This window comes from Conger conger, chromosome 9, assembly GCF_963514075.1.
Source record: "Conger conger chromosome 9, fConCon1.1, whole genome shotgun sequence".
Lineage (NCBI taxonomy): Eukaryota > Metazoa > Chordata > Actinopteri > Anguilliformes > Congridae > Conger > Conger conger.
Genome location: NC_083768.1, coordinates 14,361,887 through 14,380,481, shown reverse-complemented (window position 1 = coordinate 14,380,481; position 18,595 = coordinate 14,361,887). Strand labels below are relative to the sequence as shown.

The following is an 18,595-nucleotide window of genomic DNA, read 5'->3' as shown; positions in this document are numbered from 1 at the left end:
GCATGGGGATGATGTTCTTCTCCTCCAGCTCCTGCTGGCTGGGCCGGTTACTCAGCTTTATGGCCAGGGAGTCCTTCCGCAACACCTTCAGAGCCAGCGTACCTGCAGGCCCACAGCACGTAGCGCTGAGAACGTTTTTCACACGCTCTGTGACCGCTCCAAACGCCCCCGTCATAATCCTGTGTGCGTCCTGACCTTGTTTTGCTACTTTCGGACATCCAACACTGTCGGTTACATTGGTTCCTAAATGACTTGTTCCCATTTCACAACAGTTCTGCCTTCAGCCCTGACCCTCGAAATAAAGTACCAAGTTTCATCAATGTACTTACTTGATTACCAATTTAAATGTGAACTAGACAAATTACTGACACACCAACAGAATGCTGAACTGTTCGGTAAGAGCAAAGATTTGTATTGCGCATATAAACCATCCTCATTTTGTTTGCATGCACACATGTAGATTCATATCTCATGAAAGCAAAGGCATTCATTCTTCCACGGCGAAGGTTTTGTTAGTAATGAATATCCACATTGAGTGATCCCATGCTATAGCTTGGCAGGGTAACCTTGGGAGACGTGGAAATAAAAGGCTTTACTGAACAGTGAAATGACTCTTACTGGTGAAGAGCATGTCGTCATCCTCATCTTCGTCCTCCTCGTTGTCCTCCTCATCCTCGCCCTTGTACATGCTGGGCAGGTCCTCGTAGTCCGACTCGTCGGGCATGTTCTCCTTGTTGTCGTCGCACTCGATGACCACCGTGGGCACCTGCCGGCTGTCCATCAGGCCCCCGTGCAGTGCCGAACTGCGGGCAAGAGACAAAGGGCGCGCGTCAGTTTCCCTGGGCAACACGCTCACCAATGGGGCCAAGTTCTAGACAGAGGCTGGGACTGAAATCAACGGTCGTCCTTAAATCGAGCCGATAACGAAATAATGCGATACTTCTTTATTTTCTTCGAACGCAGTTGGCCACGTATCTTGAAATCTAGCTCGCCAAGCTGAAGGCATGAAGAAAAAGCGTGACGCCTACGTTTCCCAGGTGGGACATTCCTATTGTCCCTGTGAAAACAAGGTAGCGATTTTGGGCCTCCATCAGTGAACGTGCATCTGGACCTCCGAGTGTCTGTACAAATGGGACTGTAAAGATAGATAAGCAGTCGCCTCTGGACAAAGGCGTCTAAGTGAATCGATAGGGGCACACGGAGCAGACGCTATCTGTACGACACTGACTCCACAGGGATCTCCGAAGGACACCGAGCCTCCCGGAGAAAGAGCATCGATCAGGGCGGGATTGCTATTCAGCCCGACACAGGGCTGATCTACAGCCACGTCAGGCTGGGAGCGGGAAGGGATTTCTGCAGCCGGCTACGCGCACCACCTCCGGCCGACCGTCCGGCAGCGAGGGAGGCCAGGTGCATCATGGGTATTGAAATAATAACACAGACAGAGCAGACGCAAAGACGGAACACAGAAGATTGTTCAAGATTACAAGCCAAGGTGCGTGACGGGTACGTTTCACTTATCGGGAAGAAACAATCCAGCACATCTTGTGACACTCATTCCTGCCAAATTACATTTCCCATAGGCCTCCACAGGCAAGCCTTTCGACCAACACCCATAGCCCACCGTTTCCTGACTGAACAGAACATACAAATGACAGGGGAGCACTGGAGATCAGCAGAATTAAGTATTAATAACCCCCCCCCCACAGTAAATGTTTAATGTTGTCCTTCCTTAGCATGCTAAAACAGTGGTTTATACAGTGGTATTTTTTTTGCAGATGGAATAATTACTTGAGGCAGAACAAAGACATTTCTCTGAAACATCCTGTTCAGCTTCCTGAGCCGATGCCCGACAATGAATTTAATTCCCTCTCATTCCTGACGACGCACCGCATAAAAACACTTAATATAACCATGAAAAGGAAATTGTATCCTTTTTGGAAGAGCACAGTCATTTTAACAGTTAATTGAATCATGAGCTTCTGTTTTTGTCCCACAAGCTTTCCAAATTTAGCACCCACATGGGTGAAACAATGCAGAGGAACAGCCCTCCAGTCGTAAAGTTAAGCAGTCAGACGCTACCCGCCTCCAAAATAATTCACTGAAGAGATTACCTCACCACTGATGCTAAAATAATCAGCCGGGTGTTATGCAACGCCAGATTAGATGCACATTTTATTAGCAAATCAACTGCGATCTAAAAATAGTCATGCTTTACATAATCAACTATACAGCATCCTTATTTTGACCAAAATAGATCTGAAGTGTTCTAGAAAATGCAAATGCGCACACAAATTCAACTAACATAATTACTCTGATTTCCAACCTCGCATGCAAATATAGTCCAGTCACTTTACATCATATCAACTGTGAGGCAGAAAGTGAAAGTGGTCACATTGTTTTTGATAAATAAAATAAATTAAAATAAATAAACATTTAATCTAATTTCTGGTAAAGCTGCATTTTACTTTTTTGCCATTTTGATAATCAAACAGTACCCAAACTGAAGAGTCTGCACAGCAGGCCTTAGATGAACACTAATTCTAATGCGTTCACCGCTCCAAACATCGAAGTGCCAGTAAGGTCCCTACACTGGTCTGGGTACGTTTCCCCTTCGTGGTATCCAACAAAGGAGTTTCGGTCCCACACACGAGGAGTGGCAGTGATGTGAAGGTTTTCCAGAGCATTCTTTACACGCCCCACCCACCACCACACCACCACAGCTAAACTGGGACACCGAGCAGATGATGCGACCATAACAAATTTCTCTTCATTAAATTTCCATAATTTCCCCCCCCCCCTTTATTGCCAGCTTCCAATATCTGCAACAGCTGTGCTACACCTTACGGGCAGCTACGCCCTCTGTGCTACACCGCATCCTGCCAAAAACAGCCACCGCGGTATACCGTTGCGCAGTAAAACCTGCATTCTCTACAGCAAACCCAGCTCTCTCTTCTTCATAGAGCCCAAATACCAGGAGAGACGGCTTGGAGGCTCATCCTGCCTTTTGAAAAGACTCCGTTCTGAGCCCAAACAAACAGCTCGGCTCTTAAAGGACAGAGCGTGCGTTTCTGAGGGGATCCTTTGTGTGCCGCCGTGTCCTAAATTAGCAGGCCCCGCTCGCCGACGCCAGCCCTGCTGCCGGATTTATCCCTGCGGAACACGAGGAAGGGGCGCGTGTTGGAGCGGATGGGACGGGGTGAGTTTCGGGGCATCACGCAGTGCGGATTCACTCCGCAGCCTCCTTCTGGACGGATGGAGCTCGCAGCACGGGCGACACACGCCCTGTAAAGCAGCCCGATGGTCACAGAGCGGTCCCGCTAAAACGCCACCACAGCCTGGGCCACAGCTGACAGACCCGACGGTGCGCGGACATGTGACCGGCAAACTGGAACGCACAGCGCATCCACACAGCACTGACACGCCAGCCGGGCACAGACCGGACCGGACCGGACCGGACAACCACAGAGTGGAGCAAGGGGTGCAGAACTGACAGGAAAGTGCAGGACAGAGACACAGACATTCACAGACAGTGAGAGCGAGAGCAAGACCGAGCACATGTATATTTTTAATGAATTTATCCTTTTTGTTCCTGTATTATTATTTATATAGCATACTCATTGTCATTACCAGACAGTTTGCAAGGTCGTAGTTACCACAATGTTATTTGTATTCTTGTTGTTTGTATTCTGTGGGTACACTTTGGCAACGTTTTACTAATGCATTTCAAGCCAAAAAAGCATTTTGAATTTGAGACAGACAGAGGGCCAGAAGAAAAGATAGACGGACAGACAGACAGGCCAGAGAGACGGAGGGCCAGCCGGAGACAGACAGGTGGACAGACACGCAGACGGACTGGAAGCCCACCTCTCCAGCCTCTGCAGGGTGAGGGCCAGGGTCTTGTTGAGCTCCTGGATGATGCGGCTGGGCGGGTGCACAGACATGGGCAGGGTGCCGTAATGCAGCTGGTGGGGGTGGTGCGGGTGGGGCGGCAGCAGGGAGCCGTGGAGGACCCCCAGGGGCTGAGAGGAGCACTTCTGGGAGAAGCTGGCCAGGGCGGACTCCAGGCCTGCCGGAGGGGCGCAGATCACCACTTTCTTGGGAGGTAGAGGAGGGGACATCTTCCCCAGCATGTAGGGCAGTTTCATGGGCTGTCCTGAGTCTGGGGAGACAGGGACAGGGGAAATGCACCTGAAAAATACCTCGAAATAATAACACAACACAATAAAAATAAGTACTAATTTCTCTAAAATGTTATGTATAACGTATAAGCCATACAAGTAGAACAACCTGCATTACATATGAAGGTAATCATGCGAAAACATTTCATGTTGATCTATATAAATTGAAATTGAAATTTAAAGACTGTGTGCTTTAAATGTGCACTGCATTTGCACACACAGCTCGCGGTGATGTGATTTGACGCCTCTGGTTCAGTGAATCTCTCGCCTCTGAACTTGCGCAGGTGCACCCAGTTAAGAGTGGAAACGCTCGTCAAATCAGAGAGAAACGGGGCATTTCAGCGCTGCGTGACCGGCTATTGGGGAGAGGGACTGTGTGGGGTGGGAGAGAGAGAGAGAGAACGAGAGAGAGAGAGGAGAGAAACCGAGGTAGTCCTGACAGATGGACCATGACAGAGGGCGCCCAGGGGACATCACCCAGGCACCTTAATGAGGATAATCACTCTGGAGCACCTGCATCTGCTTCAGTGTTACGCACACGCTCACGCACACGCGCACGCATACGCACACCAATCCAGTTCGGCTCACTACAGATTAAGCAACCGAGTTCTGTGGACTATGAGTGCCTCAGAACCAGAGACTCCAGAACCCAGATAACCACTCAGGAAGTGTACTGAGGAGCAGCATCTGAGGAGATGCACTCTGGCTGGGTTCTGAGTAACAGTTTTAATGTCGCTGCCTTATCTGTTCAAAAAAAAAAAAATCTTTTTTAATGTTAATCCTGAACTATGCGTAAGAGTCCCAGGAGTACTTTGCATCACACTCTGGTCCCGGAGAACCAGGACCTGAAAGTTTGACCAGAAAGACCAGTTAACTACAAGTGGACTAAAACCATGTTTAACTATAACCAACTGCTTTATGCACTGAGCAGATCTGGGTCAAATACATAATCATTTTGGATTCTAAATTCTATAATTTTATAATTTTCTATGCTTTCCTGAGCTTGTCGGGTGTATTGGATCCTATAAAATGCACTCAGTGCAAACCATGCCTTCTGGTCCTCTTGGTTGTCTCAATTGCACCAGGCAAGATCAATCAAGCACAGTAAAGTATTTGAATCCAAAACAATTACATATTTGACCAGGTCTGGTACCGAGTAAGGACACAAACGGGTCTCTGGAGGACCTGGGTTTTGGGGAGCCTGTGCTATAGGACAGCCTACAGGAGCGTGCCTGGAAAGAGGGGTCTCCTGTCTTGGACTCAGCCCATTCCGGCACCAAAGTAAACTCAATGAGAACATCCTCCAGTCAGAGCTCCTCAGTCTGAGACCAGGATCAGTGTGGGCCTGGGAACCCAGCCCAGAACATTTCACAAATTCCCCCAAAAATGTCAAGATTATATAAGCTATAAAATAAAAATAAAAATGGGTGCAACAAACAACTGAACAATGTGCCCGTTAAGAAGCACAATGGTAGTTACACAATACACCATCAAAAAATGATCAAAATGGCTTCAGACTTAATCCCCATCTAAATCTCTCCATTAATTTGAGAATATTTTATGCCGTTATTATGATATCTTTGATGTTTGCTGGGCCACTTAAAGGGCCACTGGGCACATAAGCAGAGAGCTGGGGGATTTGGGCCCTGCCAATCTCCACAGTAGGAAATGGTAATCTTGTTTAAAGACTGAAGAACCAGATGACCTGACCACCAGGCAGCCAAGCTCCGGGAGAACGGGGCTATGCCAGGTGCATCCTGCCCCTGAGGAGGGAGAGCATGAGAGTCAGAGACAGAGACCCAGAGAGAGAACGACAGAGCGTGAGAGAGGGAGAGAGACGGAGAGAACGAGAGTGAGAGAGAGAGAGAGAGAGACAGAGGGAGAGAGAGACCAAGAGAGAGAACGACAGAGCGTGAGACAGAGGGAGAGAGACAGAGAGAACGAGAGAGTGAGAGATAAAGAGGGAGAAAGACTGAGACGGAGAGAGACAGAGAGGGAGAGAGACAGAGCATGATAACACGCAAGAGAGAGTGGGGTGCGAGAGACTGGAAAAACCATTTAAAAGGAGAAAAACGGAGAGAGAAGTGCATGTTAGGTAAAAGGTGCTCTCTGGAACAAGGGTGATGAGATTAATAAACTAAGGAATGCAGACCAAGGCACTCTGGATTTGGCTTTGTAAAGGGCCAAGATGACATTTCCTACTCATAAGACTAAAGTGCTTGGAGAGGGAGAGAGGGAGAGACTCACCGGAAATGTGATTGGGGAGTCTGGAGAAGGGTTTCGGGGGGAGCGCTGGGGGCTGCTTGTGGTAGAGCGGGGGCTTTGGGGGCGTGTCCTGACTGTCACAGTGGAAGGCCACAGACTTTTTGGGAGGCAGGACCAAGGCAGGCTTCATGGGGGGCTCCGGGGGACTGACCCTGCCCTCCGCAGGCCGGTACTCCATGGAGGCTGGGGAGGGGGCAGAGGCCGCCTTACTGCAAGAACATCTCCGCGCATAAAGACCATCACACACCGCCAACTGCCCGTTCTCCACAAACCCTACACCCGCTGGGAGAGCTCAGTCAGATTCACATTCAGGGGGAAATGAGCAGAATCTGGGGCACCATCCAAAACAAACACACACGGCACAGTTTTTCTTCACCGCTATACGAGGGAAAAAAACCCCCCCACAAAACTTTACTTTCATCCATCAGAGTAGGACTCTCCCAGCATTCCTCCATTATTTCACCGCCTGTGCTAGTTCTGCGGCCCAAAGGCCTACTTAAGAACCTGCACTGCTCAGCAGAGCCTTCTCCGGAGGTCCCCAGCACATCTGACCCCACACACAGCCATAATCAACCCTTTGAAGAGCTGTTTTTTTTGGAATGTTGTTGACTAAATTCTGTCAGAGTTCTAGAACTCCTATGCTTTCAATCACCAGTAGTGTATTCAGTGAAAAGCATTGGGCGACTAATGACAAATTCATGATCTTGCACCTTAAACAGCCAACATAGATTCAAGCATGCTGCATCCCCCCCCAAGGTTGCGCTGACTGTCTGAAGTTTATGTGAGCCAGCAGTCTGAACAGAGGGATCCAGATGAGACTCATTCCATACTCACCGGTCCCATCCATTAGCTCAGAGTTGGAGTGCAGCCGGAAAGTGTGGTCTGCAGAATCACAGTCCAGCATGCTGGAGATGGGCCCGGACGTCTGCCCGTTCTCCAGCTTCCCCTCGTCCTTCTGCGCCGGGATCGTCCCGTCTGACCGGAGAGAGGGAGAGATTCAGGAACGAAGGCTGCGATTGTAGGAATGCAGCCCGTCAGTGCCAAAGTGCCAGTCCGAGACCAGAGGAGCCAACGTTTAGAAAAAGCTTGGGCTTGTTCGTTTTATCGAAGACAAATGCTGACCGTTGACTCAGTCCCATTCTTACATATCTAAATACGGACAGAAACTGTGGCGTCTAGATCCATGTTGCAGTGTGATAGCATCAGGTCAGAATCTACTCTGGACATTCCTAAAACGCTCTATATAACCCCGTCACCCGGGACAACATTTGACCTCACTCACGCTCCGGCCCACTCGCCGCCTTTCCTCAAATTACGTCACTTCCTTTTCAAACTTGAGCACTTTCTTAAAGCGCATCGACCCAAGTCCTGAGTCAGTCTTAGCATCTTTGATCGCATCTTTGTTAAATGTGAAGAAAAGCACTCCCGCAGTGGCCCACGCTCTGTAAACATCTCGTCAGAGCCTTGAAAAGTAGGTCAATCCGAGCCCAGCAGCCTGACTCACTGTTACTGAGAACGCGCTCCAGCCAAAATCGATGACGCTCAGCCAGGAGGCGAATTCTCCGGCTGTTTAAAAGGAGAGTATACGAACAAATAATCAATTACGGCACTCAGTCAGTCAGACTGACACCAATTAAGTACAAGAGAAGGCCGCAGTTCACACAAGTCAATCAGACAAACTATAGGGAAGGGGGGGGGTGTAGGTAAAAAGGGCTTTCTCCTCCTTTTGGAGCCGAATTTATGTCCTTGTGCGCCCTGAGTTTGTGTACTTCACAGCACAAGCAGGTGCATACATTTCAAATGCCAGGGTAGGGTCCAACCAAAGCAATGTGACGTGCTGTCCAATTCTCAAATCTGATTTGTGACTGTCTCTAAACTCTGCATTCACAATGAGTTGCACTCAAACAGAGGTAATTGAAACTCATTAAATATCAGTTGCAGGTTACCCCCTTCCACTCCAACCAACAAATACATATAAGGGTAGCCTGTAGCCTAGTGGCTAGGGTACATTACTAGGACCCAGAAGATTGGTGGTTGAAGCCCTGGCGTAGCCACAATAAGATCCACACAGCTGTTGGGATCGTGAGCAAGGCAATTCAAGTCGCTTTTGCAAAAAAAAAAAAAAATCATAATTATTATTATGTGCTGTCCAAAGAAAAATCTAGCAGACATCTCAATTTAATTTCTCACCCTTGACACTGTGACAGGTTACATCCAGTTACATCATGTCATCTTTAAGTTCATCTAAAACCGCTGCTAAGAATCACCCACCAAACAGGGAGCAGGTAGCAGGAAGCACTGCATCAGCTGACCACTCCTTCCCACCCCTGCCAACGAACACCAGCCAATAAACAGACGAGCTGGTGGGGCATTTCTCATAGGAAACGTGGGCCCTGCGCTCTGAAACAATCCCAAATCTCTGAAACAATCCGAGGATCTGTAAAAAGCTCAGTTTAAATATTATAGTCAATATGACAAAAGAACCTACCTGCCTAGCAGCAGGACTGCATTCAACCAAAAAAAAAAGCACAATAAACCAGGAAGTCACAACTGCATTCCAGCAGGGCCAGTGTACAGTGTACGAGTGTTTTTTTTTTGCTAAAACTAATTACACTATAAAGCACTATATCCTGCCCTGTGATGGACTGGCGACCCGTCCAGGGTGTATTCCTGCCTTTCGCCCAATGTATGCTGGGATAGGCTCCAGCCCCCCTGCGACCCTGTTCAGGATAAGCGGGTTCAGATAATGGATGGATGGATGGAGCACTATATCCTGCACTCAGGTGCCGAGTCATTCCCGTACGGGTATAACATCTGCAGCTTATGTCCACGGCTGGAGCTGCGGCAGCCATTACAGCGGCAGCTTAAAGAACACCCCACCGGCCCCCTACCCCAACCATGGCAGCAGACGCAGCCCCTACCTTTCTCAAATACCTCCTTCAGCACGCCCCTCTGGATCAGCTCCTCTCTGCTCTGCCTCATGGAGATTTTCCGCTCCAAAGCTGCAGGGATGGAACAGAAAAAAAAAAAAAAGCACAGTAAAGAGCGCATCCCCAAACCCCGAAACGCTCTCCCGACACCCCCCCGCCAGGCTCCGCGGCCGTTCCTCTCACGCGCGCTCTGACAGCACGCCCAGCCTCCTCTCTCGCCCGTTTGAACACCGAACAGCTTTTAACGCCGCCGTGTTCAATTCCGTTACTCACACCTGGATGGGAAAACATGGCTTTTGTGCAATTCAGAAACCAGGAGCGGTGCAGAAGATGCCTGCAAAGGTTGCACGCAAAACAACTCAAATGTATGCAGTGCGTATCCCACAATGCTGTAGTGTCACGGGGGAGGGGGAGGGGGGGGGGCCGCTCTCACATGAGGTAGGAGAGGGAACAGACCTTGGCGAACCACATTTGATTGAACACACATGCACAAACGCAATGGGTACGCGTTTGTGCGTGACCATGCATTGGATCAGTATAAATTCTGCATATGGTCAGGATACAGCCTTACATTGTAAAGCATTTTGAGATCATGAGAGGACAGTGACTATGCAAATGCAATTAGCTACAGTATAAGGTCCAGACCAGCAGCACTCAATCCCATCAGAGAAGGGCTGGTGTAGACACACGGGCACCGAAATGGATTCAGCCAATCAAGAATTAACGGTCTCCAATCAAGACCTTGATGAGCTGAATCCGGCAGCATAGTTCTGGACTAGGACGGAAGCACACGGAACCGAACCTGACCGTGCCGCGTCCGTACCCTTGAGGTGAACGTGCGCAGCACACGCGTGTTCAGCCATGTACAGGAAAGTGGCTTATGGCGCTCTGATGCTTCTGCGAGCAGGGTGCGACACATGCTCATTAAATAAACACAGTGCTGCGCTTCAAACGCCCGGCGGCCGGTTCTCAGACACACGTCAGACCCCGTGCGCAATTACACACCACTGCCTGAGAGAACGCAGGCGGGTAAGGCCGTCCGAAACACTCGCCGTTGACGTACCGTGTAGCCAGAGGCCTCGGCTCACTATTCATAGTGCCAGGCCACAAGGCCAGGCCGAGACGACGGTAGCACACCACACAACTGTGGGGCCGCATGGCGGGGCAGTGGTTACCACGGTCGCCGTGCTCTTGTGGGTTTCCTCCGTGTGCTCTGGTTTCCTCTAACAGCCATAACATGTAGTCCAAAAACTATGGATGAAAATTTGCCTTCCTGGCTAAGTCTGGCGCATTGAAATTGAAGACAAATTAAAATATATCACCCTGAGCTCGGTGTACCCTACATCGGGGGTCTCAGGCGATGGTCCGGGAGAGCAACAGGAGCTGCTGGTTGTCATAGTTACTCAGCACTCACGACCGATCCCCCAACAGCGCTTCATTACATGGCCAAAACAAGTCTTGGGTCAACCTAAAATTAGCAGAGCCAGTGGCTCACCGGGACCGGGGTTTGGGGGCCACAGCGGAAAACCACAGAACCCAGAGCCGGGAACATCTCCACCTTTGCCTCCAGCAAGGTCGTCTGCGACATTAGCGGCGGTAAAAATTCAATCTGGGAGTGTAATTGGGTCAGAGGAAGCACAAAGCCCTTTGTTCACTGCAGGCTATGAAGGGAGAGGATGAAAAGGGAAAAATAAAACTACTTCGTTGGTTTTAGACAGGATGCGCATGAACAGCAACACACCCTGTGACCAATCAGCAGGCAGTGTGACAGAGCGGAAGACACGGCATTCGCCAGCCAAATTCCAGAAAATAAAAAATAAAAATAAATGCAGCCATTTTACATTTTGTGCTTATTGACAGCGTGGATGAAATGCAGGCACCCGTTTATAGTCATTACAGATGCAATGGAGACATAACAGGATTACTGTCAAGGTAAGCAAAATGTTTTCCATCGGAGGGGAGCGTTTATATAAAAACCCTGATGGCAGGCATCCACATGCTGAAGGAGACAGATTCCCGTGCAGACGGAGGATGAGGCAGCGCTTCCAAGGGGACTTTGGGATTAGGGAGCAGGGAGCAGGATGTGCCGAAATCAGCTCACATGCCCATCCGATGAAACAAAACCAGCCCGCTCCTCAGGCCTGCTGAAAGAACCTCCAATGCAAGGAAGAGCCCAGATTTCACCGCTTATCCAGAAATGCATCCCGGCTTATTCCTCTCACATGCAAAGCAGAACAATTCACATTCCCCATTTTCCCCACACGGAGGGGAAAAAAAGAAAAAAAGAAAATAAATGATGAATTGACCTTAAAACTTTTAACTTGTTTCTGGGAAGAGGACCAACAATTCCACTTATCATAATGCGTATTCATGATCGACTTTCAAACCAAACCATTCTCCATTGACTAAAATGTGAATCGCGAACCTGCAGCAGTTCAGCTAATGGTCATTACAGTTCATTGACACCAAATGAGAAAAACATTCAAACGGCAACCACCAGGCGAATGGACCGGGGCTCCAACATCCAAGCCCAGCATGCCGTTCCCAAAAAAAACATCCGGGGGAGACATTTCTGAGCGGAGCGAATAGGAGGAACCCTGAAGCTCCCCTAAAACCTGCACCCAACGCCAAACTTCCCATTACCATTAATGCTAATTATGCAAATCACAAATACAGTGTCATTACTGGGACCGTAATGATGGCCATGGTTAACGGTGCAAGGCAGGATCTCTCTGTATGGCTTACAGCATAGACAAAAACAATAATATAAATGAACATATAAAAATGCGGACAGAAACCCCCACACACAAACCTGTTCAAGCTCTCGCTGAAGCGACTTTTGGCTCACATTTAAAGAGAACTGACCCCCACTGGGAGATGCAGATCAATCCATGAGTCTGAGATATAAATGAGATTCATTAACCGTTATCAACCTGCCCCTAGGTTATTTAAACCATAAGGTCCGCGGTTCCGGGAGTCCAAGGTCCGCGGTTCCGGGAGCCTAAACCCTCTGCTTCAGGGAGCCTAAACCCGCTGCTTCAGGGAGCCTAAACCCGCTGCTTCAGGGAGCCTAAACCCGCTGCTTCAGGGAGCCTAAACCCGCTGCTTCAGGGAGCCTAAACCCTCTGCTTCAGGGAGCCTAAACCCTCTGCTTCAGGGAGCCTAAACCCTCTGCTTCAGGGAGCCTAAACCCTCTGCTTCAGGGAGCCTAAACCCCGCAGTTCTGGGAGTGTGAACCCGGCGGTTCCAGGAGCTTCAGGAGTGTAAAACGTGTGGGGTGGCGGAAAGGCTGCCGGTAAATTAGCACCTTTCATTTTAAATTAGCCTCACTAATGAAAGATCTGAACATAATTAATTCATTTGACCCCCAGCTATCCTTGCAAAGAAGCCCTGCTCTCTGAAGGATAAAATGAGACCAAATCACAGATCGGCTGGTTCATTAATCCCGCTCATGTCAGAGTGACGGCCCTCTGCCTGAACGCACGCCACGTTTGGCCGTGGAACACCAGCAGATCCATTTCACTCAAGAGCGGGGCGCCCACAAACGGGGCTTTGTGACATAACTCTGGGCTTAAGCCGGGATGCTGCGTAGTTATGCAACGCAGAGACAAATCCCGAAACTGTGACCCTCACAAACCTCAGGTCCATGTCCTCGAATGAAAGAAAAACAAATTACATCTAAAACATTCTAATATTTCTAATGAAAAGCACAATAACAATTCTAATAAAAGCACAATGAATCACTTCGTTCCACTGGATGCAGCCATATATAGCCCGGGGTCTAATCTCAATAGTTATTTTTTTTGACAAGAGAATCTACCTACTTATTTTAACGCTTTAAACTCCATATAGAAATCAGTAGAAACCATTAGTCAGCAGCCTCCAAACCTGTCGGGGACACATTAAGGCTTGTATTCATTTGTCATTAAATTTGATTTACGAGTAAATGCAAGCATTACACTTTTCTTTCACAAACTCAGTTCCACAACTCGGTTTTACCAACTGCTGAACTTGCCAATCGGTGTTACTGAAGGAAGAAAATGTATATATCCTTGCATTTAACCGTTATTCAACGTTAAGGACAAATCTGAATTCAAGCCAAAGAGCGTGTTTTATGGAGGTGAGGAGTACAGACAGCAGCCAGACTTCCAGAAATACAGCTGTGGAAGGACACCCTACAGTGCCTTGAATCACCCCCAAGAACAAAGAACCAGTCTATTTAACAAGAAATAAATAGATAAAACACTTTTCAGATCCGAAGCCTCCCACTTGGATTATCTTGGGCATGGGGAGAAAGAGCAGGGAGAGCTGGGAATCCTCAGAAGCTCACAGTCGACACGCGTGCCCCCTCTACGCCCCGTTGCCGTGGGTAGCGTGGGTCTGGTCGGGCTGCGGATCCCGGCTGGCGGGTTCTCCGGCGCTGCCGGACGTGGCAGCCGTCGCCATGGCAACAGCAGGGCTGCCACCACCCATTACACCAACGCAGTCAGCAGACGCCGCTACCGAGAGAGACTTACATAAGCGCGCAAAACGCTTTAGCCGGAAAAAAAAAGAGCCCATGGTAAGTCATTAGAGTCACAGCCAATCGTAGCCGTTAATACACAAGTTACTTAAATGTAGGACAAAAAACACGTCCCTACAACGATAGAGGCACAATTCTTTATACTGTATATAGACCGGTGATCTTCATTCCTGGCCCTAGAGCCACAGGTTCGGCTGGCTAATGTTGTTGCTTGGCACGTAATTGATCAATGAAAGCAGTTAATCACACAGATGATTCACCTCACCAGATTGGGTCCGAATTGGCCTCGGATGTTAAGGCACAAACAAAAAGCAGCAGACCCTGCGGCTCTCCAGGAGCAGGAGTGAAGATCACGATATCGACTCGGCCCTACCCGGCTCACCCGACACCCGACATATGACCAGGAGCCCCGGCGGACATCTCCGGCAATCTCTCTTCAACACGGGGAGCTCATTCAGACGTGCCCCCGTCTCACATCCCTGAGGCACGGAGCCCCTTACACTGGTACATCATTCACAGCATCGAGCGACTGAATACTACACAGCGCTGACCAGGTAAAACCCCATGCATTCAGCTGCTCTATAGAGGCATCCCACTAATAATGGATCGACAAAGGTAGAACACACAGTGTCTATGAGCCACCCACTGACAAACTGTTCCAGACTCCCTACAGTTCTACTAAACGGCTTGTCAACCTCTTGATTGATGTCCTCAGAATAGAAAAAAAAGGAGAAAAAGAAAGACTGCAATATTCCTGTAGGATGCTAGATTAGAACAGAATCTCTCTGTGTTCATCACAAGCACCCAAACAAGCACTCATTCCACAAAGGAGGCAACAGGAGGCCTTCCAATGACAAGAAACTCAGACCAGATTTTTATTTACTTCAATTAAATTCATGTGCTCAGGAAACAAAAGCCAGGTTAGCGGTTTAAAAAACAACAACAATGCGTGTGTGGGTGGAGTTTAACAGAACAAAAGACCCGCTTGTTCTGGAAAGGGGCCAGGGGGTTACATAACCAAACTATCCCATTATACTTCTGACGCATCCTACAGTTCAGGGGTCAGGGGTCTGAAAGCAAAACGCACCATGCATTTCCTCCACCCATGACCTCAGCCAGCTGATTTCATTGATTAGTTCTACTGCCTGGCTGCAGAACTGTGCCAATTAGGAACTACTGGTGAATAGAACAAGTCATCCCTGACTTCCTTTCTGAACCTGGATTTTCTACCACTAGTCAAACCCACACATAAGCTTAGTGACTACCTTCATATTTACAACAGTGAGGAGGAAAAATAAGAATTGTCAAACTCCAGGGTGCCACACCTACGAAACAACAGCAAAGAACATAAGAGGCCCAAGCATCACGCCGGAATCCTGCGTTAGCACCGATGCTAAAAACTCAAAAACAAAGCAAAAACAACGTGTGGAAGCAGTCAGAACACACAGGGAGATTGTGGAAAGCAGAAGCAGGCGTGGGCAGAAGTCTTTTGGGTACAGCATCTCCGGGAAAGAACAGGTAAACAGCGGTGCATGTTCGGGCTGTGGGGAGGCGAGAGGCAGCCCCAGGAGGACGGGAGAGAGACCGCACACGGTGGCTGACCCAGCCGCAGACGCACAAAACAGACTAAATAATGAACACACAACGGCAAAAAACATATGTACACTAAAAACACAAGTAAACTAAACTTGAAATAAAATTGTTAAAAAATACATTAAAAAATAGCACATTCCTTCCCCTCAAGTATGCAGGATCAGGGTCAGAGTTCTCTATTATGAAATGACATCAGTAGATTCAGAAAGGAACCTTGCCCAGCTCACTAACATGGACTGCACAGGACACCAGTGTCCTCCAAACAAGCCCAACAGAAGGGGAGGAAACTATGACGACCGAATGCATAGCCTTTACTCATCTTTACTGTGCACTAAAGCCCCAGCCTGTTTTCCTCCTCGATCTGCATGCATGTGTGCGCATGAGTGTGATTATTATCTCTTATTTTTTCTTATTACCATTATTATCTCATTATCATTCCGAGAGGTGTTCAGGCCAATCAAAGCCAGACTCCCTCCCCTCGTACTCCAGAAAATGTGAGTATTAAACTGAGTAAAGACCTGAAGATGACATCACTGCCCCAGATCTGGAGGAAGATATGTAGGGCACAATATTCACAGACCTGTGCAGAGGCACCGCTAAACTTAACCCAAGTGCATACACGTATACATGCACACAAACGTACAAACATCCGCACACAAGCACACAAACACAGAAACATACACGCACAAACACAGGAACACACAAACACACAAACATCTGCACACAAGCACACAAACACACACACAAGCACACAAGCATCCGGGCACGCGCACAAACACACAAACACAGAAACATACGCGCACAAACACAGGAGCACACGAACACACAAACATCCGCGTATGCGCACAAACACGCGCACGCAGACACACACGCAGACGTTTGACAGGCTCAAAACAGATCTTTACAAAAAAAACACAAAACGAGCAGAATCTGCCTGGCCACAACACACTGGGAAAACAAAACCGTTTACGTGTGCGTCAACAACGGTGAGGAGGCAGGAATTTGCATTCCGGGCCCACAGACAGTGTGGAGGGGTGTTTATTTCTGATCTTCCAGAAATTATGAGTCACTTAAATCTTCCCAGGCCTTGAGGCAGCAGCTGAATACCAAGCTAAACGGGCCGGTAACATCGACGGGCTCCGACTGCTAATCAGGCCGAAACGCAAACCCAGCCGGCAGGTTAAAGACACAAAATAACACCCTGATGTACAGATGACATCACTTCTCCAGCCCCCAATTCTCAGCAACCACAGCCCACGTTATTTCCCCCACGCCTGGGAGAAAAGCAAGAGGCTCCGCAACCAGCCTGGCACAATCCAGTCTTCAAATCTCCACTTGTATTTTCAGTGCCTGGCAAAAGTATTCAGATTTAGTTTTCATGTTCTGTTGCCTCAGAACAGTAAATCTTGACGCCTTTTTAATAATAAGGATTGATATTTCTCATCTGCACATCCTACTCCATGCAGTCAGGACATGCGTACAGTCGCACACATGCAGAATCACACATACCGGATCTGACTTTCCCTCAAACATGAGCGGCCAGACAGTGGCTCAAGTTACGGTAAACCGCTGTGAGACAAACTACAACTTGGAAAGAACTGCAGAGCCCAGTTCTCAGGGGGAGGGTGGGGGGGGTTGTAGGAGCCTGTAACATCCGAGTCAGTCCTCAAAACGTACAACAGGAAGGCAGCCACCAATGGAACAAAAGCCATCTCATTAGGTACAAGGGCTTTCATTGAGGAATTTTCTGTTACTGGGGGTATTTTAGCCGGAGAGCACTGGAACTTTTTTGATGAAATTACTAGCATTTGGTGCAGCCCCCAAGGCGGGGGGGGGGGGCGGGGGGGGCGTTATCTGCACTAAAACTAGAAACGACAAGTCTCTGACTTTGATACCCCCTGGTTGATTTGGGCTGCTGGTTTTTATGCTGTTTTCCTGAACGGCCGTGCCACAGTTTCAGAAGCCCTAATTAGAGCAGAGAAAGCAGAGGATTAAGAGAACCTGCAGGAGCCAGCCGGCCCCAGATTCACAATCTTCCCCACACAAGACAGGCGGCCTTTTATCTTTCATTTTTAATTAGCGACCTGAACGAATGAGACTGGCGAACGTGTACGCACCTAAAGATAATGCATCGTTTTGCATCATCATCTGCGCACACACACTATGGACAAAGCAATGATATGACCAACATTCACCCTTTTGAGTCTTGTGGAAGCAATAAATCAATGTCCAATCTCGAAAATTAAATCTAAAATTAAATATCTCATTCTCATTGGTACTCTCATTCTCATTTGTACCACACTTGGCAGGGGGGGAAGAACCAAAATGTATCCCTCTAAAAATTACATTTAACATACTGATCAATTTTTCCTATTACAAGGTACACTCAGTGAGCACTTTATTAGGTATTCATTAAACTTATTCTTTAGACTTATTGGTCTTCTGCTGCTGTAGCGTATCCACTTAGAGGTTTGACACATTGTGTGCTCAGAGATGCTCTTCTGCATGCCTGCGTGGTTATTCGCAGTAATTTCTCCTTTCTGTCAGCTTTGACCAGTCAGGCCCTTCTGTTTTTTGCACAATTCTCTGCAAACTCTAGAGACTGTTGTGCGTGAAAAGCAGGAGATCAGCAGTTTCCGAGATACTCAAACCACCCTGTCTGGCAACAACAATCATTCCACGGTCAAAGTCACGTAGATCATATTTCTTCCCCATTCTGACATTTGGTCTGAAAAACTGCTGAACCTCATGCCCACCTCTGCATGCTTTTATGCAGTAAGTTACTGCCACGTGATTAGCCAATTACATATTTGCATTAACAAGCTGGTGTACAGGTCTATCTAATAAAGCGGTCACCGTATAATATATTATAACAACACAGAACAAAGCAACAATTTCCCGCTGTGCTGCATGTTTTAATGCAAACGCATTCAAATGAGTTTGATGTTTTATCCAATTTCTAATGTCTACAGTTTAAATCTGTACCAAAATAAGCTATTAATAGAAGCAGAATCTCTGTCCTCTGCTATTTTAGTTCGGGCGACAGACTATTCTGAGCAGTTCAATTCATGGTCTCATTTTTTACAGTCTCTTGGTCAATTGCC

The 18,595-nt window shown here is 48.1% G+C and overlaps 1 protein-coding gene across 3 annotated transcripts in view; it reads right to left on the bottom strand.

Annotated features, from left to right (window-relative positions):
- LOC133137319 (phosphatase and actin regulator 1-like) overlaps positions 1-18,595 on the bottom strand; it is a 33,117-nt gene that overhangs the window by 8,472 nt on the left and 6,050 nt on the right. For all 3 annotated transcript variants that reach the window (XM_061255521.1, XM_061255522.1, XM_061255523.1), the window contains exons 3-8: positions 9,368-9,448; positions 7,281-7,421; positions 6,429-6,629; positions 3,868-4,162; positions 619-803; positions 1-102 (exon numbers count right to left, since the gene is read on the bottom strand). The exon at positions 1-102 is cut by the window's left edge and continues 55 nt beyond it. In XM_061255521.1, coding sequence (XP_061111505.1) covers positions 1-102; positions 619-803; positions 3,868-4,162; positions 6,429-6,629; positions 7,281-7,421; positions 9,368-9,448 — 1,005 coding nt within the window. The remainder of the gene's footprint in view (positions 103-618; positions 804-3,867; positions 4,163-6,428; positions 6,630-7,280; positions 7,422-9,367; positions 9,449-18,595) is intronic.